The following is a 25,076-nucleotide window of genomic DNA, read 5'->3' on the forward strand; positions in this document are numbered from 1 at the left end:
TGTCATGCTGCCTTAAGTATAGAAAGTTGCATGAAGTCTGTTTAGTTGGAAGGCAAATCATTTACTTGGGTCAGAAGCCACCCAATGCTCAACACAAGTGGTCATCTAGGCAATTCAGATGCAGCAGATTCAGGGATGACTTTAGCACGGTCAGCTCTTGGCAGTAGAGGACAGCATATGCTGTGAATACAGCACACTTATTCTTGGGGGAGAAGAACAGATAGCAGAGAAGCAACTTTTAACAGATGCACGCTGGTGAGGAATAATTTACCACTTCTCTGAATGTTATTTAGTAGTTCACCTCTCACTCCCAAGGTTGCAAAGCACTGCTGGCAACAACAAGTGAAAGCTGAAGTACGACATTTGATGAGCGTAATATAATCTGCATCATTTGATGAGCGCAATAGAATCTGCCACTTGTTCTCCACCAAAGGAAAAAACAAACTTTAAAAAAAACACACCAAGTAAACCCAGACAGGTGACAAATTCTACAACCAATAAGCTAGAAACTATTTTTTGGGGAACTTCTTTGCTGGTGTTTATTTTGATTGAGTTATTCAGGTTCCATCATGGTTCCTGAAATGAGCATGGTGCACCAACAAAGATTACTTAAGAAAGAATGGACTTTTTTTCTTGGCTGTAAAAAAATAAAAATTAAATCAAGTTCTGCATCAAAGAAGTATCCATCCATCACTCACATATGCAGCCCATCTGAAGGAAGACATACATGTACCAGGAATCTGAAATACTCAAAGAATCTCCAAGGAAAATCTGGGTAAGGGAAGTAACAAGTAGAAAGATAGTGTAAAACCTGGGGAGCCTCCTGACATAGTGAGGAGGGGAAGGCTATTCCTGACCGCAGAAGGAAAAGCAGCTTCCTCTAGGAGAGTCTATATATGTAAAGTTGGACAACAGGTAGAAACAACTAATCAAGCTGCATCAATAGCTTCAGTTGAACAGCAGAAACAAGTTGATTTGTTCATGTGTAGGCAGCACATTTGCCTACTACTTGAAACATCAGGCTGTAATACATATTTTTGAAGAAATATTGCTCACAATTATACACCTCTGCTTAGTTTTTCAAGCTGCTGTTTGGTATGAGAACACTGGAGAGAATTTACTCATGAGTAAACTGTATAGACTCCCTTTGCTCCTTGTTGCTATCGCTTGCCCCAGAATTATTCCTATATGTAGTCTGTGCATATGCAGGCTGAAACTATGCAAAGAGGAGCACAGGGATAAAGAGTTAGAAGTAACACATTCAAATAACAAGAGATCAAGGGAGTAAATGTTACAAATGCACCATCAAAAGTTGGGAATAATTTATGTTTATTCTACTGCTAAAAGGCATCATTAAACAGAATGCCTGTTCCTTCTGCTCCTTAGTTCCATTCTTAGACCCCAGATAAGCAGGTGCTCTTTGACAGAAACAAATGTGTATTACACATAGGTGAAGATTCTGTAGAGTGGTTAATTTGCTGTTGAGAACTGCCCTTGGATCAAAGTCAGATATTCTTGTAAATTATATGTTTTACTGAAAACAATTTCACAGGTTTCATTATTAATACATGGAAGAAAACCAATTGATCCTATTGTTACATGGAAAGCTTGTTTAGCTACATCTCAACATGTTAGTTCTTTCACACTTTAAAACATTTTGATTATTTCTTAACCCCATCAAGATTAATTTAGACTACCTGGAGATAAAGCACTTGTGAAACAGAGTGGAAAATGAAAATACTCTCCAATTCCCAAGTCTCTTTTTGGGCTGTATTATATTTACTTATTTACTTCTTTCCCATTCTACCACTAGGTTTGGCAACCATATGGTCAGATGGAGGGAGGCGGGGGAGAGAGAGAGACTGTGACTAAGTGAGAGACTTGCAGCCTCAACAATCTGCACTTGAAAATGAGCAAATCCATATGGGCTTTGTTTTTAGGTCAAACTCAGTCATCATAACACTCCGTATATTTTTGTACAAGATGTTCATTTGGAAGGTAAAGTTGTTCATTCCTGAAGCTCAACTATGGTGACAGCATTGAAGCAACCGCAATTTCAGTTTTAAACCCTGCAAAACAAACTGAACCCTCCCAGATATAGCCATACACACATAGAGGGAAAGAGAGAGAGTGCTAAGAATTGTCTCTTCATTTTTTGTAACATACACCTGTGCATATATAAAGCTTTAACCTTCGCTATTTGGGAATCCCTTGCAAACAATTACAGTGCCTGAAGACAGGTTGTGTATCCACAGCTGGAACGAATGCTGGGAGGAACGCAGAGAGAAGAAACGCCATGGTGCACTTGTAGCAGAAAAACTGGGTGCCTTCATCTGACCTACCAGCAATGTCTCTTCCATATTGGTCTCTATAGCCTCAACAGGCACTGTAACTCTTTAACAGTTTGACTTTACTCCCAAAGATGAACTCTTCCATAGTCTCCCAAATCAGATGGCTGCCCACAAATATCAAGGTTTCTAGCCTGAGGACACAAAAATGGACAAAAGCTACCACAAATGTCACTTTTTCCTGTCACTATGTCACTAACTTCAATGCAAGAAGGGCAAGGAGGAGGGAAAGGTTATAAGTTGTTTTCAGAATTGTGGCCTTAAGTTTTAATTTATTAAATAAAGTTGATGCTAACATACCTGATAATACGTGGGAAAGTATTCTATTCTATACCCAGGGACTGAAAAAGTCAAGAACCAGTTTTTTGATTCTTTGCTGTTTCGAGAAACAGCAACACAAAAAAAACCTGCTTGGAGCCTTGGCCATTTCTGCACATAACTGAAGCAATTCTTTTCATGGATTCCTTTTAATTAGCTTGACTGTACAAACAGGGTACAACAGGTCTACATTGCTGTAACACCAACTGAGCATTTGTGAATGCTTGTGAGAAACTATCATGAGGTCAAAAGTTACAAGCAAATTCAAGGTAAGAGAAAAACTCACCTATTTCAAGGGCTTTCACTGAAGCGGCTTTCATTTATTTATTGCTAGTTTTTCTAGCCCAAACAGCTCATTGTGTGCCTAATTGCGAGAAGCGCGCCGTCTGGAGCAGGGGACGAATCATGTTAAATGAGACACTGAACAACGGTATTAGGATGAAATAGGCCACAGCTTTACTGATTATAGATGTAAACCAGTTTTGGCGAAAGCATTGGGTATGTATCCGAGATCAACCAACCCGCCTGCTGATTGACAATGGATGGTCAACACTAGACAAAAGGTCGTCCCCACCAACATACATTGAATGTGATGCTCCCTCCAGGGCCATCTCTCCAAGGGGGTGCTATGGCCCATCTGTCCCCACATGGGCTTCTGGACAACAATACCCCTTCCTAGACCCCTTTAACTGGGTACCCAGATGTTAAGATCCAGAACCAATGTCTCAACCACCAATTGCGACCGTTGCTATAAGGCAGGTGAAAACCTACAGGCAGGCCAATTAGTGTGGAGGGAATATGGTCCTGAATATAGTGACTGAGTATTCCATAGCAATGTCCATGCATGTTGCAAGCCTCTCACTCCAGGGCAGAATGACTGGTGGTAGGAAATCCAGCTTGAAGAAGGGCCAGAGGCTGGGCACCATTCCCTTTTATAGGGAGGAGGTGCAGCTGGCTTCTGCCAGGTCTCCACCTGTGCCTGTCCTCTCAGGCTCAATATGATTGGCCCCTGGTAAGGGCCCTTGGTGTGTCATATTCATACAACTGGAACAGAAGCTCAACGTTCCCTTCTGAGTATGTGAACAGCAAGCACTCCCATGGCCCCCAATAGTGGTGGCACAGTGTGCACATTCTATATCACTCAGCTCAGTGCTGCAATACATAAATAGCCAAAAGCTGGACCATGAGAATCAGGTTAAAGTTTAACATAAGTCATTTGGGCATCACTGCAACCTCAGGCTCCACTCCTGACCTTGGTGTGTTCATTAGGATACCTAATGACAGGCCCCTTGAGCCTTTGCCATCATTCCCTTCCCAACCTATACACACATATCACTTCTATGTGCATAACAACATCTGTAAAATTTTAAAGCATATAGGCTGCTAGAAAATAAAAATAATGAATTGCAGGTTATTTACTACAACAAATTGTAAAAACTGGCAAGTTACAGCTGAATAAGAAAGATGATTATGAAATTAATTTGGGAAATAAAGTTAATAACTAATACAAGATTATATTGGAGATGATTCTACCCAGAATGGCGAATGATACAGGAAAGAGGTTCATAATTCCAAAGCCAGAATCATGGCAAGTGCTTTACAGGTACTATGACTGAAAGATAACCCTATGAATCACTCTGAGTGGCTCTAATGGCTTCTGGTTTGACCTGCATTTGTATTAGTTCCTCCCCCCCCCCAATGTCTTTGGAGAACCTCTGTCCTAAGCATATGTATTCATTCATTAACTTACAGAACCAAAAGGTTTAAAAGTTCTAAGTTTAATTTGTCTGGACCCACACTTTGTCCCATACAAACTTATTAAATCAGCCCCAGGTGAAACTGTGAGCTCTAGTTTGATATCAATACCTCTGTGTGGGTGAAGCTTCTAAAAGAGGATTTTAAAATGAAACATGATTCATCCCTTTCAAACAACTATGCCATGTAATTTACTGGGTTTTTCCATCTCAGGCTAGATTGTCCCTCAGGCCCTGACAATCATCAAGCAAAACAACCTTTCAAAAACCTCTCAAAATGACTGGCTATTTGCCTAAGGCCAGCAACACATGACAACAGAGATGCTCATATGCTTTTGCACTGATTAACTGGAATTAATGCAAACTGCTCTTTAAGTAAACAGTGTGCTTATTTTTAATTTTAGCCCCACTGTTACTTAAAACATAGACCACCTCCTGTTCTATAATGCAATTACATTCATAATTAAAATGCTGGTTCCCCTTTTCCCCATTACATAATAGATTTTCAGTGTCCAGAACCATCTAGGGAATATTGCCAATGAAACATCAATCTGTCTTTACTTTAATGAAGCAAACAAATTAGGCGATTAGTTTGCCCAGGGACATATGAACCTCAGCAGCAACTGTCATAAGTAAACTTTCGAAAGAAACAACTTTGGCAGTATTCAGACTTGGGTTATTAAGCAGAGATATGCACAAGGCTCACTTTCAGATGACTCACAGGCCATCTGACTGGGAGGGGCATCAGCTCTCTTCTATACCAGCCTGAGGATGAAGATCTTTCTTTAGATTCTGGGGGTGACTCCTTCATAGTATCTTCAGGTGATCCAGAGGCTTGCATAAGAATGCAATCAAAGTCCTGCTGGATCAGACCAAAGATTCAACTAGCCTAGCATCCTGTTCTCACAGTGGCCAACAAAATGTCTATGGAAAGTGTGCAAGCAGGACCAGAGTGCAACAGCACTCTCCACATTTCTTATAGTAGAGGTAGAGCACAACCATCAAGACTAGTTGCCATTCACAACCTTATCCTTCTTTGGTGAAACTTCATGTACGCTCTCCTCTCTCAGGTTGTCCACGGTTATTAAACCCATTTCCTCTGTGAGCCCTTCAGCTGGCTCATGAGCTGCCTGGTGCTGCCTTGTGGGTAAGCCTCTCATTGGTATCCCGGAATGGCTTCTGAAGGAAACAGGAGAGGAGAGGCCATGGTGTTGACTGCATCTATCATAAAGAGGCAGACAGCCTCCAAATGGCTCATGATATGGTCAACCCTGACAAGTCCCTACAATCAGAGAAGTGAAACTCAGCTTAGCATGGAGAGTAAATGATGGGGAAAGCACAATATGCTACTTTTCTGTATATTAAAGGTAGCCACTAAAGGCACGAGTCTAGTAACCCTAGACTCCAGCAGAAGATGGTGGCTGTAGATTTTTGGCTGGCGTTTTGAGCACTCAACACACTAACTTACAGTAAATCAATACAAGTGCTACTTATTTCCTCCCTCAGAATAGAATGAAGTATTCTTTTAGAAGTTAACTATCAGTGAAACTGGTGAGCTTTGGAACTATGATCTTAAACATTGGTAGCACGCTCTTCAGACAGTCATGAGAAAAAGAAAACACATCATTGTTCTTGGCTGTGTATTTATTTAAAAAATATTTTATTTATGTAGCCAGTCATCTGGATCCAAAATGTTATTTGCTTCTGGAAAAATTATTCTGCAAGTAAATTAGCTACTTTAATTTTTCTCCTCTTCCATTTTGACAGTTCTCACCTAGCATAGAGAAACTTGCTCCAAGCTCCTTCCAATAAAGGTTTGCTTCACAGTATGTTATGATCAGGTGAAATACTAAATGCATTTTTCTCCCCTCTCTCTTTGCCTGAAAGAACTGGTATTTGTCCAAATTTTGAAACATTTCTAAGTATATAATTTTGTTCACACCCAAGTGTTACACTCAGCTGCCTCATATGATAAATCATTCATAGGACTTGCTCACCCAACTCACTTAATGAATTACAAGCAAAAATGTACAACTCTTGCTTAAAAAAATGATTTCCCTTCTGAGTAATTTTTGAATGGTTTACTCTGCAAGATTTATTGTACATAAAAAGTGCTTCATTTACATTTTAAGAGCCATGTGTTTTGAGTGTATAGATAAATAAGCAGGCCTTTGTGGTGCTAGTTTACTCAGAAGCAACTTTCACTGAGTTCACCTGGACTAAAATTGTTGCATTCTAGTCATAACTTGGTTGTGTGAATTCATAATTTTTGGTTTCTACAAACTGAATAAAGACACCATTACTGTGGTCCTCATAACCACTCAACAAATGTAAACTTCACTTAAGCAGAAACACTTTAGAGACTGTGGTGGAATCTACACACATATAAAAAACACTGTGAAAATGCTTTTTTAAAAAAATGAATTTGCCATAGCTCACCATCGCCATCTAGTGTCACATTTGTATATTACACTTTACAACACATTTAAAACGTTCTATTTGCAGCTGTATAGCTGAGTCCTGTGTTTTACTGCAGCTTTTAAGATGAAGAGGAACAGTAACAGACAGTAGCAATGCACTGAGGGCACGCAGGTGTTCTTGGTGGCTTTCCACTACTGAGGAAGAGCTCTCTGACCTTAGAAACAAACTAAGTCATTGTTAATTTTTGTATTACATTTTCTGGAAGGAGAGCACGTCTGGTATACTGCCTCCAACAGTGGGTAGAACATAGCCATTGTGACTAGTAGCCACTGATAGTCTTATCCTCCATGAATTTGTTTAGCTCCCTTTTAAAGCCATCCACGTTGGCAATCAGTGCATCTTGCAGTAGCAATTTCAACTGCTTAACTATGTGCTATGTGAACAAATTGTTCCTTTTGTATGTTCCAAAATCTCCTGGACTTAACTGTCCAGGGGTCCTTTACCTTTTTTTTTTTTAACATAGGATGGTACTAAGTTCTAGACTTATGAGAGAGAAAGACTGAGAGAATCTACACCATGCATTGACTGGAACTGTGAATTAATCAGTTACTTCCTCAAGTTGTTTACAGTGGTACCTCAGGTTACAGACACTTCAGGTTACAAACTTCGCTAACCCAGAAATAGTACCTCGGGTTAAGAACTTTGCTTCAGGATGAGAACAGAAATCGTGCTCTGGTGGCGCGGCGGCAGCGGGAGGCCCCATTAACTAAAGTGTTACCTCAGGTTAAGAACAGTTTCAGGTTAAGAACGGACCTCCAGAACGAATTAAGCTAAGTTCTTAACCCAAGGTACCACTGTACTTACAAAGTTATTACTTCAGATCTTGGGGGGGGGGGTAAAAGGAGAGAGCAAGTGTCTTGGAGGACTTGCTCTCCTCTCAAACCCGTTACTTGTTATTACTGCAGCTGCCCTGTTACTCTCTCAAAACTTCCATCACTCTTGGCTTGCCACCATAGTCCTGCAGGTTCCCTCCAGGAACATAAAAACACAAGAAGAGTCCTGCTGATAAAAGTCCAAAGGCCTATCTAATCCATGTTCCTGTTTCCCACAGTGGCTAATCAAATCCCTATGTCCCTCCCCACAATTAGTTTGATAACCTAGGTCTGCATCTTTACCAACAGGCTTTACAAACAAAATATCTTGCTCTGCAGCACCCAGGATTTCTTGTCCAACATTCTTCCGTTTTCATTTTACATTTAACCCTTGCTGTTATATCATATGCAAAACAACTTGTCAATGCTGCTCACACAGGCACACTTATGCCTGAGAAGACTTTAGTCTATTCCTACTGATGCTCGTCACACTTTAATGGTAGTGACAGGCAAGTCAGCTTTTCCCAATCTGTGTGTTTATGGCGTTGCAATTCATAGTGTTATATAGAAACAAATCAGTGTGTGTTGTTGAAAAGGAAGTGTGAAAAGTCTATAAGCACAGGCTAAGTCATGTTGAGGAGCAGCTTAAATGATCGTTTTCTATCAAGTTGATGAAAGATGTGAAAACTTTCAAATCTGAAACAAATAAGCTTCTCTGGTTTAATTCCTTCCCTCACCCCAAATCTCTTAAACCATATTGGTGCTGTATTTGAGTTAAGAAAAACTATTTGGCTAAACAATCATGCTGCTAGCTAGCAATTGTTTTGGCGCAATTATGACTCCAAAGGGCACAACCCTATAAAATCAAGACAACATATGAACACAAATAGAAGATTCTAGCCCTATCACAAATATCTGTTGCAGTTTAACAAGCACACATTACATCGAACTATCTGTTATATTTGTTGGTGGCAGGGATATGCATGTCTGTTGCATTACAATATATGTAAAAAAAATGTATATTTCTGCACCAGTGGGAGGCAAAATGGAAGAAAGACGATATACCAGTTGCAGAAGAATGGAAAATATCAGATGGAAATTTGAACGAATGTCAGAATGGATTTAGGCACTGCTATATGTAGCACTGGGACGCGGGTGGCACTGTGGTCTAAACCACAGAGCCTAGGGCTTGCCGATCAGAAGGTCGGCGGTTTGAATCCCCATGACAGGGTTAGCTCCCATTGCTCGGCCCCTGCTCCTGCCAACCTAGCAGTTCGAAAGCAAGTCAAAGTGCAAGTAGATAAATAGGTACCGCTCTGGCGGGAAGGTAAACGGCCTTTCCGTGCACTGCTCTGGTTTCGCCAGAAGTGGCTTAGTCATGCTGGCCACATGACCCGGAAGCTGTACGCCGGCTCCCTCAGCCGATAAAGCGAGATGAGCACTGCAACCCCAGAGTCATTTGCGACTGGACCTAATGGTCAGGGGTCCCTTTACCTTTATATGTAGCACTTGGTAGGAACTTATTCAACCTGCCGTCTCTAATTTGGAACTGAACACACAACTGACCTAATGGCTACGTCAACCTATTTTTTTTCTATTTGACTGCTTCCCACACACACACCCCCATCTCTCTTGCCAGATGAATAGTTTTAGAAAACACAATAGTTTGCCACACTTTTGTGACATTTTGGTTGATCCTAAAAAGGTATTACCCAACTGTAGATTGTTGAGGGGTTTTTTTTACTTATGAAACAACATGTATGCCTCTGCTTTTTACACACCAGCGTTGTGACTAGTACAATGCTCAACTGCCTTTAGATCACAACCTCCCACCCACCTGCAAGTCAGGTATAGATTTACAACTGCATGGCTTGGAAAAGAGCATATGAGCAGCTTTAGGAGTTCTACCTAGCATTAACACACAATTCAGTCAAGCTTTGCAGGGAAATTTTCAATTTTGCAAATTATGCTTTTCATTGAGTTTTATGGTGTTGAATTTTTTTAAAGAGTTTAATCCTTTTTTAAGTTTATCAAGCCACCCAATCTTAAACAACTCCTCACCCACAATAATACAAAAACCAGACTTAAAATGGACACTGGTACCAGAGCCTGCAATAAACCCAGATGCCAGCTTTGCTGCCACATACACCTGGACAACACCATTAGTGGCCCCATCAAACATACCATCTCAGGACTATTTAATTGCTCATCTTCTAACATTCTGTATGCCATCAAATGCCAACAGTGCCCTTCAGCCCTCTATATTGGACAAACAGGCCAAACCCTACGCCAAAGGATAAATGGATATAAATCTGACATCAGGAATCACAAGACAGAGAAACCAGTAGAAGAACACTTCAATCTCCCAGGACATTCTATACAAGATCTCAAAGTAGCTGTCATATTACAAAAGAATTTCAGAAATAGACTGGAAAGAGAAGTTGCTGAATTGCAACTTATTACCAAACTTAAAACTATGGAGAGACCTGGTCTGAATAGAGACATTGGATTCTTATCTCATTATACATGATAAAGCTATTTTTAGCCATCTCATCCCTTGCTTTTTCCTTTTTCCTATAATTGCAGTCGTTAACAGTCGTCAACAGGTTTACCACACCTATCAGCCAATCACCCATTCCCACCACCCTTCTGAGTAATACCCCTCCCCACCCTCTCACTATATATAAGGGTATGGTGACTTCTGTTTCAGTGTATCTGAAGAAGTGTGCATGCACATGAAAGCTCATACCAATAACAAACTTAGTTGGTCTCTAAGGTGCTAATGGAAGGAATTTTTGTTTTGTTTTGTTACAAATATACAAGATAGACAGAGAGGGCAAGGAGCACAAGGGGGGACCTAGTGGCCTTTCCATACCAAGCAGCCTTTATATCAACAAGCATCAGCACACAATACATGAGCAGCACACAATGCGCACAGTGCACAAACCAGCCACAATGATTTTACAGTTTTTAACATTGTAAGAATACATTTGAAAGCCAGAAGGAAAACTCACTTGCACTTACTGCTTCTGGACTAACTTTGCATGTCTGAGGATACTCTTGGCAAGACTTGAGCTATCAATATTTCTTGGTATAATCCAGGACTCTTAATGTGCCTCTTTCTTTGCACTGCTAGTGATGCTTCCTGATCATGAAACCCAGTTCCAAACAAATCTCTCATACAGCAGTAAGTCATGAAATACTCATAAAATTCAGCCTTCAAGTCATCAATAATTTTCTTGTATAAAAAAAGAGATTCTTTAGCTTTCCTCTCATTCTGTAAATGCTAAATTCATTCCTAACATATTTTAAAATAATAATATGCAAATAGGCATGACAGTTAAAGAGGGTTTTAAAGTAAGGTTACTTATGAATGTTTAAAATGTCAGTCTTCCTGCCGGAAAAAAGAGCATGTTCGTGAAGTTCAATTCAATTAAGTTGTCTGTTCCCAGCTTACCAGCCCAAAAGGGATTAAGTTGCCTAAGAAAGTTAATGCTGCCCAACATTTTATGTGGATTTTACACAGGTTTTACTTCCATGCCAATAAAAGAGCATAATTGAAACAAATGCTGGCTTATGTTCTGCCATGTTACCTATGAAACAAGAAACGTGTACTGTGGTGACATACATGAAGGGGAGCACAAGACACTGGAGGGGTTTTGTTGTTCTTGTTACCATGTTTACTTATACCCCACCTTTTTCCCAGACTGCGACTCAAGGTGGCTTACAGATAAAGTAGTAAAAGCTAGAAACACAGAAGGTGTTATATGTTGCTTACCAGAAAAAGAAAAAGAAAAAGAAGAAAAACTTGAGGCAAAGATGGCGCAAATAAGTAAGAGCCTGTTATCGTGTCTGGTCAAACAGGTCCAGCAGGTTTTTCATGTACAGTGGTACCTCGGGATGCAAACGGAATCTGTTCCGGAGCCTCATTCGCATCCAGAAGCAAACGTAACTAGCGACGGCACGTCTGCGCACATGCGTGCCGCTTTTCGCCACTTGTGCGCATGTGTGTGATGTCATTTTGAGCGTCTGTGCTTGCTGAGAAACCTGGAAGTAACACGCTCCGTTACTTCCGGGTTGCTGCGTAGCGCAACTAAAACGCGCTCAACTTGAAGCGTATTCAACCCGAGGTATGACTGTAGTGCAAAAACCTGCCAATCTTTATTGAACCAGGGATGATAGTGAAATGAAATGTATGCCCCACGTGCAACACAGCCTCCATCAAACTGCTCTTAAAAGGTACTATCTGCAGCATCAGTTAAGAAGGTGCTGCACTCAACTGAGTATGGCATTTTGGGCTTGCCATTGTATAGGGGTGGGGAACAGGAGCTCTGCCCCAAAGGCCACTTTAACAAGGGGGCAGGGCAGACGTTAAGCCAACAAATTTGTGCTTTCCTGCATTCTCCCTAGAGCCCTTCTTCAGGGGAACTCTTGACTTGGCACCCTCCAGATGTTTTGGACTCTAACTCCCATCAGCCCCAGCCACCACAGGCAGGTCAAAGCCCAAAACATCTGGAGGGTGCCAGGTTGGAGAAGGCTGCCTTCTGTACCAGTTTCATATGTTCTCATAAGATCATTTCACCCGGTTTCTGCATTAATCTGTCAACATTTTAAAATAATAATAATAATAATAATAATAATAATAATAATAAAACATGTACTTAAATTCTCATTTTATTTTAATGTACACACTGTAAGCATACTTTAGCCTAAAATACACATTGTAAAATAGGTTTTAGTATATGTTTAGAGTCAAGAACTATATCATAAAACTAAATGGAACATGAAATTCAAAATTATATTCTGATCTGAGTATTATTCCGGGACATGTGGATCAGGCAAACTAGCTTAGAAATGAAGACCAGATAAAATTTGCCTCCATCTCTGCTTTAAAGGTCCCTTTCTTATGAGGAAATATTTACATGTAGAGTTTAGGAATAATCAGCTTCACAGTCAATACAAAAAAGAAAAAGAAATCAAATGCCAATTTCAAAGTAAGCCAAGCCAATACTCAAATTGCAAAACTGCTGAGCAGATGGTTTTAGGCATGAAAACAGGCCAATAACAAAGGATTGCAGTAAATCTATAGATGTATTAGATGTTGTGGAAACCTCTAATTACCAAAACATACACAAAAGTTGAAACAGTCAATGAAAGCTATGAGAGAAACAGAAAATCAATGTAGACTGCATCTTTCAGTTTTACTTTTATGTACAGAACTGAATTTTGGCCTCTGAGTTGGAATTCAACCTTGCGCTGCTACAACCTCTCTGTCTGTGCAAGCATTGCAGCTCATTGGACAGAATGATCCCCTCTCCTTTCTCCTTACATGCTGTTCTAGGGAATCTCCTACAACAGCCAATTTCAGGGGGAAGGAGGGGTTGAGCAGGCAGAGGTGCTTGTGCAAAGCTTCCACTGATGTGACTCGGCGGTTGAATCCCACCTGCTGCGTTTGTGAGCTTTAGCAATTCTAGTTCTGTTAATTCAGAGGGGAAATAGCTACACTAAATAGTGACATATTATTCCTTGTGCTAGAAAAACAAACATAGAAACCAAACTTCTACATATTATATGTCCTGTTTTATAACTTGTAGATATTACATTGAATTTTTATTATGTGAGCCCCCTTGGATGAGCTGTACTGTACTTAGAAAGATGTCCTAAAATATTTTCAAATGAAGACATTTTGATTTCCACTCCCTTTTCCTTTGCTGGAGTAGTAAGCAGGGCAGCTGCATTCCCCTCCCAAAAAGCAAAAGATTGGAAGCAGGTTGAAAATGACAAGGAGAAAGTATAAGAATATTCGGCCAAAAAGAAGTCTCTTAGCAGTTCTTGAGAGGCTTTTGTGCTTCAGACCACTAACTTTTGCTTACAAAACTGCTGGCATCCATGTCTGGTTGCAATGAACACGTACATAGTTTTCTCTGTTCTCCTCAAGCAGAAATAAGTCTTTAAAAAATCCAAATAGTTGGTCTGGCTGAGGAGGAGCAATGTTCTTGAATTCTGCTTAAGAGTGGTTATGGTTTTTTCCACTGGTGATCTTCACCTGTGTGCCATAAATCAGGCTGAGCCCTATTAAAATGCCTTAAATAAATTTTTGATGTTTATTGTTTCTGAAAACACTGTGGTGCTTAATTTTGAAAAATGATGCCAAGGCTTGAGCCTACTAAGTCCCCTGCTTCCCAAACCCAGTTCTGCAGGGGAAAGTTGTAAAATTTAGAGTTGATTTAATGGTGATGGAAATACACTCTGTGCACATACTCAGAGGATCTATTTCTTCATTATTGTGACACATATTCCATTGTAGTGAGATTTATTTTTGGAATAGGTGTGGAAGGGAAGAACTTTTATCATTAAACATCTAATTAAAATTACTGGTTTGTAACTTATGTACAACCTACCCTCAAACTTTAATTGTTTTCCAGGATTCTGTGGCATATTGCATGATCACAAATTTCTTTGTGTTTTCATGGAAGAACAACCCACCGAGGTGTCCTTATTAAAATATTTATAGCCCCCTTCCCCCTTGCCTGCCCAGATGCTATTGTATGCTATATGATCACAAATCCCTTTATATTTTCTTGGAAGCACCACCTCCACAAGAGCTGTTGTCATTAAAATATTGTTTTATACCCCCTACCAAGAAATGGTTAGAAGAGCTTACAATAAAACAACAACAGTCCAAATCACAACGTAGAAGCAATAAAAGAAAATAAAACTCATCACAAAGACTGGAAACAAAATATGAGAAACTGAACAATCATCAACCAGAGCTGAACAAGCTAACTGAATCGGACAAGAGCACAAGAAAGAGTTTAGAAAGAGTTTTGCTCGCTACTGAACACTAAAAACAAAGGCACCAGGAGGACCTTCCTAGGAAGGATGTTATAAATAGACAAATGATAGACATAGACAAAACATTATATGCACCAAATTCAGAGTTTCTTCACAATATTTACTAGCCAATCACTTCAAAGTTCTCCATATGCTTTTGAAAAATATACAAATGCTTGCCTACCCTTGCCAGAGTCAGTGTCCCTTGTTTGCAAGTTTTGCAGCGGACCCGAAGCTTTCCAGGTTTCACAGCTTGGCAGAAACTTTTGCAGAAAACATAAAACCTGTTGTAGTTAGCAGCACCTGTTTGTAAGAAAGAAAAGCCAAAGCCTTAATTTGTCATAATATCAAGACAGAGAGAATTACAGTGCCCCAAATTTACTGGAATTAAAGTAGACAACTATTTAAGAAACTTATAAAACAGAATGATGAAATACACTCTTGTTCTGTATACCTGGCAGCTGTTGTTGCTGTTGTTTATTAAATATCCATACTGCCCTTCATCCAAAGATCACAGAGTGGTTTACAACATAAAAAAAAAAGATCTGGCATAATAACAAACAATAAAAATACCCCCTTCCACACACAGTTTAAAAGGCCAACCCGATTGCCACAACAACCCGATTGTCGCATTACGCAGTCCCAAGCGCCATGCCACCCAATGGCGCACAGTCCCAAACTAAAGAGCTGCTAGAAAGCACCAAAGAGGTGCCAGAACTCAGTTTCAGTGAATTCCGGATGAAAAAAGCCACCCACACTGCCAGGCCTTGCTACCAATCTGAAAGCAACATTTTGGGCCAACTGAGGTTTCTGGGTGGTCTTCAAGAGTAGCCCTACATAGTAGTCCAACCTGGAGGTAAAGAGGACATGAATGACAGTGGCCAGTTCCATCTTCCTTTTGGATGGACACAGTGGTGAACTAACTTACAGAATTACCCTCTATGTTGTTTTTGGTAGTGCATGGATTGTTGGCTGAGATGCAAAGTGGCCCAATGGGGATGCCCAAAGGAGCTGGACAAAGCCATACAAGCCTCTGGCTCTGGGCAGTACTATAATGGACACTGGTGAAGCTGGCTGCTTATTACACCATGGTAAGAGTTTGGAGATGAATTTTTAAAAATTAAAATCAATAATTTTGCATGCAGCTAAGTTTGATCTCACAAGTCATGCTGGCGGGGGTGGGGGGGCAGCGGCACTATCTTAGTCTGCCTGCCCCACTGGCTTAGCCTTTCGCTGATTAAGATTGTATTCTTGCTTTTGGACAACCAAAATCCTGAGGCAGGCCCTGTTAATTCAGCACACCAAAATATGCTAGAATCACATTTGTGTGCACTGAAAGCTGTCAGGCTATCAAATGTTAATTTACTGCTTCCTTAATGAAAAGGCAATCTTTCAACATTAGACACAGAATGAAACAGAAAAGTTGACAAGTTACAGGTTTTTCAATTTATTGGACTAATTTGAAACGTGATAGCATTAAATATATGACTGGTAAGCTCTTGTTGTGAGCCGGCTCAGAGTTACTGTAATTAATTTACCTGTAGCTTAAGGTGTAAACTACATTTACTGGTGCCATTAAGTTGAGCGAACAGTGGAATAAAAAGAGGGCATGAGGAGGGGCAACTGTGTTCATTTTATTTGTGAACCACAATTTTTTAAAAAACAAAACAAAAACTATTAATCGCAGTCTTTTAGAATTAAAAAAAGGATTTGTCATACAATAAGGGTAGTATTATTGATGTTCAAGACATCCTTGCATGCAAAATACTCTCCATTTTTGTTCCCTCAAGTTAGGCTGCAATCCTAAACAAATTTACTAGGAACACAGCAGGACTTACTTCTGAGTAAACAATAGGATTGCACCATGAATTTGTTAAGTCAGTAGTGTACATATTACATCTACGCTCTTATTTCTTTTTTCTGAGTAGTTTCTATCCCATCAGAACACCACTGTTTTATTGACACTGTCAATAAGCTGCAGAATTCTGACAAAAAAATAATGTGCAAGATAAGAGTGGTGTATATGTGAATTATGGTATATTTCAAATTTACTGTACGTCGTAAAATCCTACACAAAAACACTGGGCTACCACTGGGCTAAGCTCAAGCCCCAGCGCCATCAGTCTCTTTCATGAATACTATTAAAAAGAAATCACAAGCATTAAACTTAACACAGCAGAAATATGTCTGGAATAGAGGTAGATGAAGCCTGCAAACAAGCAGGACCTGTGCAGAGATCCGGAATAACGTGTCAATTGTCTTTCTCACAGCATAGCTGCTAGATGGTGAGAGCACTACAGGAGGCACACTCAGGTCTTTGAGAAGGGAGTAAATGGACATTTCTAGCGACCCATCTGCTGCTTTATGCAGATGGACTGGTAGCAATCTCACACTTCTGTAGCCACGTTATTGGGCTTCTGTAGAGAGCAATATTTCCAGCAATGAGTACAAGAGCAATCAGAATAAATTAAAATAACATGAATGTACTATGCCGTGGAAGCTGCACAAATCCTAATCTAACATTATCAGCCCCTGTTCCCTGAGAATCGTTAGGACTAATTTTTCACAAACAGCCTTGATTGAGATTATCTCTCTTTGTTTTCAGGGGCAAAAGGAGGTGAAAATAAATCTGCCTCAAACACAACACCAACTCTGAAGTGGTATTAATGCAGAAAATTGCAATTATGGCATAGCACCAGCAATCACTAGAACTGCTGCAGTATCAACCTTACAACCTTGTCTTTCCTCATTCAATCAGGCACTATAGGATTTTCATGGAGTTTTCCATTAATATTTTATAGTACTGGCACTCTGCTAAAATGTGCAAATACAGCAATGGCCAATTAAAACCTAAAAATCTTATTTTTACATGCAAACTCTGGTGCTAAATGTGTGTGCATGCACAGACACATGCTATACACAAGGTAGTGTTTCGTTTCACATGAGGGAGAGAGGGAGTCTGTGTTTTATGGGAAAACAATAAATTGTTGCTGTATCATTGATCATCCTCTCAGAGTGAATACTGCGACACTGAACCCTGTGTGTCTGGTATATAATCATATATAAGACTGGTGTTAAAGAACCACTGTGCTTGTTATTAAACACACCAGATTCATTTTAACCCAAAGCACACAGCCATTCCATTTGACAGATTTTTTATAACTCAATGCCTTATAGTACATATAAAAGACAATCACCCATTCTGGTCACTAGACACTAAAAACCAATAGCACAAGTATAGAGAAAATATTCATAGTGGACAGATGTAAAGAAGTGACAGTCCTAGACATAGGGATAGTGGAGTACAATGGAAGCTCCTAAAGCCTTTTGTGGCTAAAGGAATATCTGACAAAAGAGGGCAATCTCCATCACTAGACAATTCTATGACAAGAACCCTCATGGAACTCCATGCCTGCTGCGCATTTCTACCCAAAAAGTATTTAGAACAACTCTGGTTTACATGCAACAGTAATATTCATTTTTGTCTGAAATTTCATTGCTCTTTTGCAGCACTCCATACTTACAGCTTTCCTGGTTTTGTGCAGGAATTATCCCCCCAATTATCTGCTCAGAGCAGACCCGGAAGCCCTACCCTGACATGGGAAAATGCAATAAACATTCACACTGTCTGGTGAGGCTCTGGCCACTCTCTGGGACAAATTACAGGTGACTGCAGCTCCACATTTTAAAGCTTAGACTGCCCCTTCTCAGTTGCATGGCATCAATGAGAGTGAGTGTTTTAAACAAAAGGAGCAGAGGAGGAGATGCTTAACCCTTCACCTACCAGCCCATTTTCCCCTGAAACTTCTGCCCACCCACAGTTGATTACCAATGATCTATTCTAGACCCAAGTTTACTTCTCAAATGTATGTCCAGAGCTCATGTCAAAGCAATGCTTCCCATGGACACTTCGTAAAGAAAGGAGAATATGCTACCAGATCATTCTCATAATTTCTACAGTGTAACATTCAGTTTGTCCCTCAGTGCCTTGGGTTACAGACGCTTCAGGTTACAGATGCTTCAGGTTACAGACTCTGCTAACCCAGAAATAGTACCTTGGGTTAAGAACTTTGCTTCAGGATGAGAACAGGAATTGCGCAGCGGTGGCGCAGCAGCAGCAGGAGGCCCCATTAGCTAAAGTGGTGCTTCAGGTTAAGAACAGTTTCAGGTTAAGAACGGACCTCCAGAACAAATTAAGTTCTTAACCCGAGGTACCACTGTATTCATCAGTACCTCATGATGATTAAAACAATTATTTATTAGGAAAAGCCCTTAATAAATTGCAAGTTTTCACTAACTTTCAAATGAGCTCTAGTTTGAACTAGATTATATATTATTCTATGTAATAGGGATGTTATTTCCAAGCTGTCAAACTTTGGGAGTGGAGGAGTTGATTTAAAAATGAGTATTAAAATGGCAAAGGAAACTAATTTGATTCAATTGTTTAAACTAAAGAGTTCAAAACCAATCCTCCCTGAGGCCAGTAATTTAATTTGGTACATTAACATCCCTAGGTAAATCAGCCTGTCCATAGCAGATGATGGGTGAAAGCATCATTATATTAACAAACTTAACTTTTCATTGACTGGATTAATTAAATACAATGTACTGAAATGGAAGTAAAGTCTTTTCTACGTGTTTAAATAAAGAGGAAATTATTTGTCTTTAGAGCCAGAAGCAGCACTTATTTGTTTCATACGATGTCATATACTTGCAAAAGGAAAAGATAGATACTTGGGTTTTTTTATTGAAATGCAGAGTCTACCCTTCAATTCCTAGGGCAGTTTACAACACAAAATAAAACACATGCAATAAAAAGCATTTCAAAACATAAAAGCAGCAGGAGCCACAATCTAAGAAGAACAGCATAGGAACCTCTCGGAGATAAAAGGAGTCTGTATTAAAGAATTGGGGAACTAAAAAGGGCTGGACACGAAATGTCATCAGCATAGGCCCGAGTCAAGCCTCCCTAGAGAAAGCATTCCACAGTCAATTGATAGCAAAGATTGATATCTGATTTGGATATACAAAGGAGCTAAAAAATAGAACTGGATCAGAAGGAGATGAGGGCAAGACAGAAATCTCTTAACACATACAAAATCTGTGTATGTTGTAGATGCACCAATATCACTGTGTTTTGTTGATAATGTGCAGCATGGAATGGTAGAGAATTCCAGCTTCTGTTAAACAAGACTATCTTGACACACAGGCAAGTTTGTGAAAGATCACAGAACCAAAGATGACCTTGTGCAGGTAAGGTCTCCTGTTGAAGCATTAGGTTTAGACTCTGTTACCTCTATGTATGTACCACTCTATACCCTATACCTCCGGGTATAGGGTGGTATATAAATTCAATAAATAATAAAAATATGTTCACACACTCATCTTTCTAGGATCATTTTTGTTAGGATATTTCCGTTCCACCTTAAAAGGGAGCAGGCTTTGTGAGTCACAGAGTCTGCGTATTTCCTGTTCACAGGATGTTTATGTTTTCAGTTGCTTTCGTTTCCTTCTTCGTGCCTGAATGCCGATGCAGGCGGTCATGTTTTTCTTTGTTCTGATCAACGCTGAATAAACTGTAAATATGCTCTCCTGCTGCGCATCTTTCGCTGTGTGAATTCTGCTGATAGAGTGTGCACCAGCCTAAGAATGTGGAATACTGATTTCTAAGGCTTCGTGTCGCTAATTGCTGATACTGCGTGTCTACGGGAGGTCGATGGATCGTCCGGCAGCCGGCTTGGGGGCTCAGATGGACTTTGTCTCTCTGGCAGTATCCCAACAATTTTGTGGTGAAGTGATCAAGCGTGTACACTCCTGCGAACTGCTGGGAATTAGCAAGCATGAAGAGGCATTTGGTTGGCCACTGTGAGAACAGGACGTTGGACTAGATGGTCCTCTGGCCTGATCCAGCAGGGATTTTTTTACGTTCTCCCCACCACATTATATAAGGCATTGTGATAACAGGGATCCCCGGGGATGCCCAATTTGCACAATTCATCCAAATTAAATGGAGGAGGAGACTCCACAACTCAATGCTTTAAATGTGTAGCCAGAAGGAGCATAACGCCAACCTCATCCCTGCAGAAAAATTGTTGTCAACCCAGTGCAGGGGTCTAATTTCAGCCCTTTCCAAGGGACTAAATGGTGAGTCTCTTGCACTGCATTCTTCCTTGCCTTCCTACCATCTTTCAGACTCCACATATTCTATGCAAATATATCTAATATAATCTGAATGCACAGATCTTGGCATCAGATTGGAATACTTTTTCTTTTTCTTTTTTCTGTTTAGCACCCACTGAGTCTGTTTTTGGTTTGGGGGGTTGTTGGTTTTTGCACCCACAGAGTCTCCATAGTTCTATTTTGTTTTTTTAAATTTAACATTAAATACGTAAGAATGTATACTATTTTTGAATGGGTATATAATTAACTTAAGAAATTGTTGCAAACCATATGCTGAGACGGCTGTTAAATCAAAGTATCACATGATTCCAAGTTATTAACAGCACCATGACATTAAAATAATTCCAACATTCCTTTTGAAGTACAGTAATTAACAGTATTCTATTAATGATCACTGTTAAAAGTGGGTATCATTTAAACAATAAACAAGCCTCAACCAGCTTTTATTTGGTTTAAATGGTCAAAGCACACATGAGAGCCATGAGAGAAAAGACATCTCCAACTATTTAGTTTTTAAAACTTCTGAGAAAGAATTGTACAAATACCTCAGTTACTGGCTAGAAAATGTTGAATCTCTGTTTGGGGCTGTATTTATTCAGTCTGAAACTAACAGCTGGTTTCTGATGCACATGGCTAATTTCATTTTTGAATCCAGATTGTTCATCCCATTTACTTCCAACTGCTGTTGGCTACCTCCCCCCACCCCCAGCCATCCCCCATCCTTCGGCTGACTAAATTTGAATTTTACAGAGTTGCATAAATGCAAATCATTTCCTTCACAGCAATCCCTTTGTAGGTCTTTCAAAAACAGAAAGAAAATTCCTTATTTTGTAAACATAATGATTTGGGTTAGGGTAAACACTGTTCTGCTGGGTTGGCTTCATTATTTGTATTATTTACCTGTTTGATCAAAACTTAAACACACAGACCACAGCCCAAAGAAGTAGAGAAATGAATGTCAAGAAACAGCGCACGTGAGGAGTGGGAGAGGATGACACCATCTTTTACACGTAACCTTGTCAGTTCTGAGTAAAAATCCACATTTGGATACGTTGCTTAGTAGCATATATCCCAAATGTAAATCTGTGGTCCCACTGTATGTAAGTGTGTGTGTGTTCTCTTCAGTCTCCCTCAGTACCAATGTCTCTTTAGATCAGTAACAAAACTCATAGCCACAGAGGCTCATTACTGAACTTCCAGGACTCTGTTAGTTACAACAGTAAACAGAATAAAATGATTTTTCCCCCAAATGGTTTTTTAAAAACACATTCATTTTCTTCATCACATTTATACCCAATTTCTTCTTGAAGGAGCTGTGGTTGTCTGGGTGATCATGAGCTTGTCAGTGTCTCTCAGCCTAAATTACCTCACAGGTTCTTCTGAGGATAAAATAGGCAAGAATAGAACCATGTCTGTTGCCCTGAGCTAAAGACCAGCTCCAACTTTCAGAGGGCAGTCAGCAATGTGCTCGTTGGTAAGTTACTTTGTGATAGTAGAAGGCAGCTATAAGACACCATTTTAAATTTCCCATAGTGACCCTGATATACCATCATTCACTACACAGCCTATATATCAGCACCAATGGGCTCCAATAAGGCCCTTGGCCTGTCTGTTTCTTGAGGATACCAGGTGCTGGAATCAGGCCTGCCTGAGCTCTTTGGTGGTGGAGCAGGATAAAAGTAACTAGATCAAATCAGAGAGATGTGCATATGAAAGTGTTTCAATGTACACAGCTCACACAGATGTATTATTATTCTTATTATTATTATTACTACTACTACTACTTATTACATACTACTGCTACTACTACTATTACTACTATTATTAACACACCCTTCACTCTAACGCCTCAGGACAAGTCACAACTAAATACCAAAAGTGACGTACTCTTCAGCTTCCTGGTCAGTTTATTTCAGGTTCTGTTGCATTACTAAAATAAACTTTGAGCAGCTCAAACTTGTCAAATGCAACTTTGTTTAACTACTGCATCTCAGCATCACCAGGTCATGCTTTTATCTGTAAAAATCAACACAACAAGTGTGTGCATAAACAAAAGAAAGTGTACTCATGGTAAGAGTAAGGGCATACGATCTAGCGTGGAATAAACATAGCAGCACAAGAAAAGTATCTGTTGGTATCTTATTTAATCATACTGCTTGCCTCATCCAGAAAGGACATGTTGACATGAAGCCAAAGTCATATATCTGTCTGTATAACACACCTAGCAGATGTCAGCATGTCAAATTCAGGCAGAAGAAAACGTTATTTCATTAATTTTAGCAATTTACTTTCAGCATATTAGTGCACCTCTGGCATGAATATAGAACTATTTGCATTCATTCATCACACTTAGAATGTATTCACAGGCCAGCATACCACCTTCTGTCTTTTCAGATGCCTCCACAAAAAGCTTACCTTCTGGAATTAGGGTAATCAACTACCACCTATAAAATTCAAACATGATTCCTAGTTACTATTTATTTATTTATTTATTTATTTATTTATTTATTTATTTATTTATTTAGGGGGTCTCACCAGCCAGAGGTTTCTTCCAATTAAGGAGGAAATCCATGTATTTCAACTATATGTAATAGCTTTTTCCCCCTATTTTGGTGTGACCTTATTCTTAACAATCCTATACCCTTGGCCATACAGTGTGATTTTTTTTACAGAAAGTCGCTTTAATACTTTATACACTTAAAGTACCTAGGTCTATACAATTATATGTAACAGCATAATTCACTTTGCTGCAAATAAACTTGATCCCAAGTATAATGACGTTCATTTATCACGAGATGAACAAATTCAAGGTACCGAGTTCATTGATCTCAAAATATCAGCAGGTGCACCAAATAATACACAAGATATTTTGGCAGAGCTGGCAGCATATCGTGCTATGGAAGATTTTTTTTAGCAAGTCACATGTATTGAAAAAGTGGATGCAGTGGAAGGGAACATGCTTTGGTTCAAATCTTAATAGAGTGGCTATGCACATTTTAAATATGCCACCACCAACAGCTGCCACAGAACGTAGCTTCAGTACTTATGGAGTTATTCATTCAGCAAAAAGGAATAAGCTTACTGTAGACAGAGCAGAAAAGCTTACATATGTAGCTCATGACTCCTAGAAGAGAAGAAAACGCAGCTTCTAACAAGCTCATTGAATTTTATACAACCATCAACTTCGTTCTATGATCTCCCAGATGATCAGTGTGGAACTGAAAACTCTGTAACCAGTGGAGGCGAAGCTGGTGACTTATCCTCTTAAGATGTTTGAGGAGTCAATATAAATTTATAATTTTGAGACTTGTTACTTAAAGCCTATTTTTTTAAATAAATTTCTTTCTTGTGACAATTTATCAGTTATAATTTGAAGATGTTGTGTGTTGCCTTACTTGTCTAAGCAGACAGTAATTTGCATTTCTGATGTTATGTAACTTGTCATTACAGATTATTTGTGTTTTATTTTCTGGAAATAATAGCATTCATTTTAAACTTTATATTGATTATATTGATTATATTAGTGCTGCACTGAAAATACTGCACCATGTAGATATGCTTATTAAAGAACGTACTCATGTAGTGGACCTGATTTTTTTTTATATTCCTTTTACTTTAAAAGCTACATTTCCTACATACACAACATAATTAGAATTCAAATTTGATGGTAAATATACGGTTAGTGGCAGGCTTAGTGTTTAATGTGAGTCATTCACACTGAATTTTCAATTTCAAGTTTGGTACAAAAAATTCACTGCATTGCCCCATTGAATAAAAGTATCTATACAGTTTTTGGTTGCCATCTGAACAAGTTTAAAGGTAAAGGTAAAGGGATCCCTCACCATTAGGTCCAGTCATGACCATTAAAATTATATCATTTTCAATGCATTAAAATATTCTCCTATTTTAAATGAAAATTCTCTAATATTCCCATTAATCGAGAATATTCTCCAAAAGATTATTCTGAAGAATTTAACATCACTACCCATGATATTCTTGCAAGGAAGCTGGTAAAATGTGGGTTGAACGAGGTAACTGTTACGAGGATTTGTAGCTGGTTGACTGATCAAACTCAAAGAGTACTCATTGATGTTTCCTTGTCATCCTGGAAAAATGTGACAAGTGGGGTGCCGCAGGGTTCTGTCCAGGGCCCGTTGTTGTTCAACATCTTTATAAATGACTGGGATGGAGGAGTTGAGGGGATGCTCATCAAATTTGCAGATGACACAAAACTGGGAGGGGTAGCTAGTGCCACAGAAGACAGAATCAGAATTCAAAATGACCTTAACAGATTGGAGAACTGGGCACAAGCTAACAAAATGAATTTCAATAGGAACAAATGTAAGGTT

At 39.4% G+C, this 25,076-nt stretch overlaps 1 protein-coding gene across 4 annotated transcripts in view; it reads right to left on the reverse strand.

The window, feature by feature from the left end:
* Positions 1-25,076, reverse strand: part of PRKN (parkin RBR E3 ubiquitin protein ligase) — a 589,279-nt gene that overhangs the window by 358,073 nt on the left and 206,130 nt on the right. For all 4 annotated transcript variants that reach the window (XM_053382342.1, XM_053382339.1, XM_053382341.1 and 1 more), the window contains exon 4: positions 14,732-14,850. In XM_053382342.1, coding sequence (XP_053238317.1) covers positions 14,732-14,850 — 119 coding nt within the window. The remainder of the gene's footprint in view (positions 1-14,731; positions 14,851-25,076) is intronic.

Source organism: Podarcis raffonei, chromosome 3, assembly GCF_027172205.1.
Source record: "Podarcis raffonei isolate rPodRaf1 chromosome 3, rPodRaf1.pri, whole genome shotgun sequence".
NCBI lineage: Eukaryota > Metazoa > Chordata > Lepidosauria > Squamata > Lacertidae > Podarcis > Podarcis raffonei.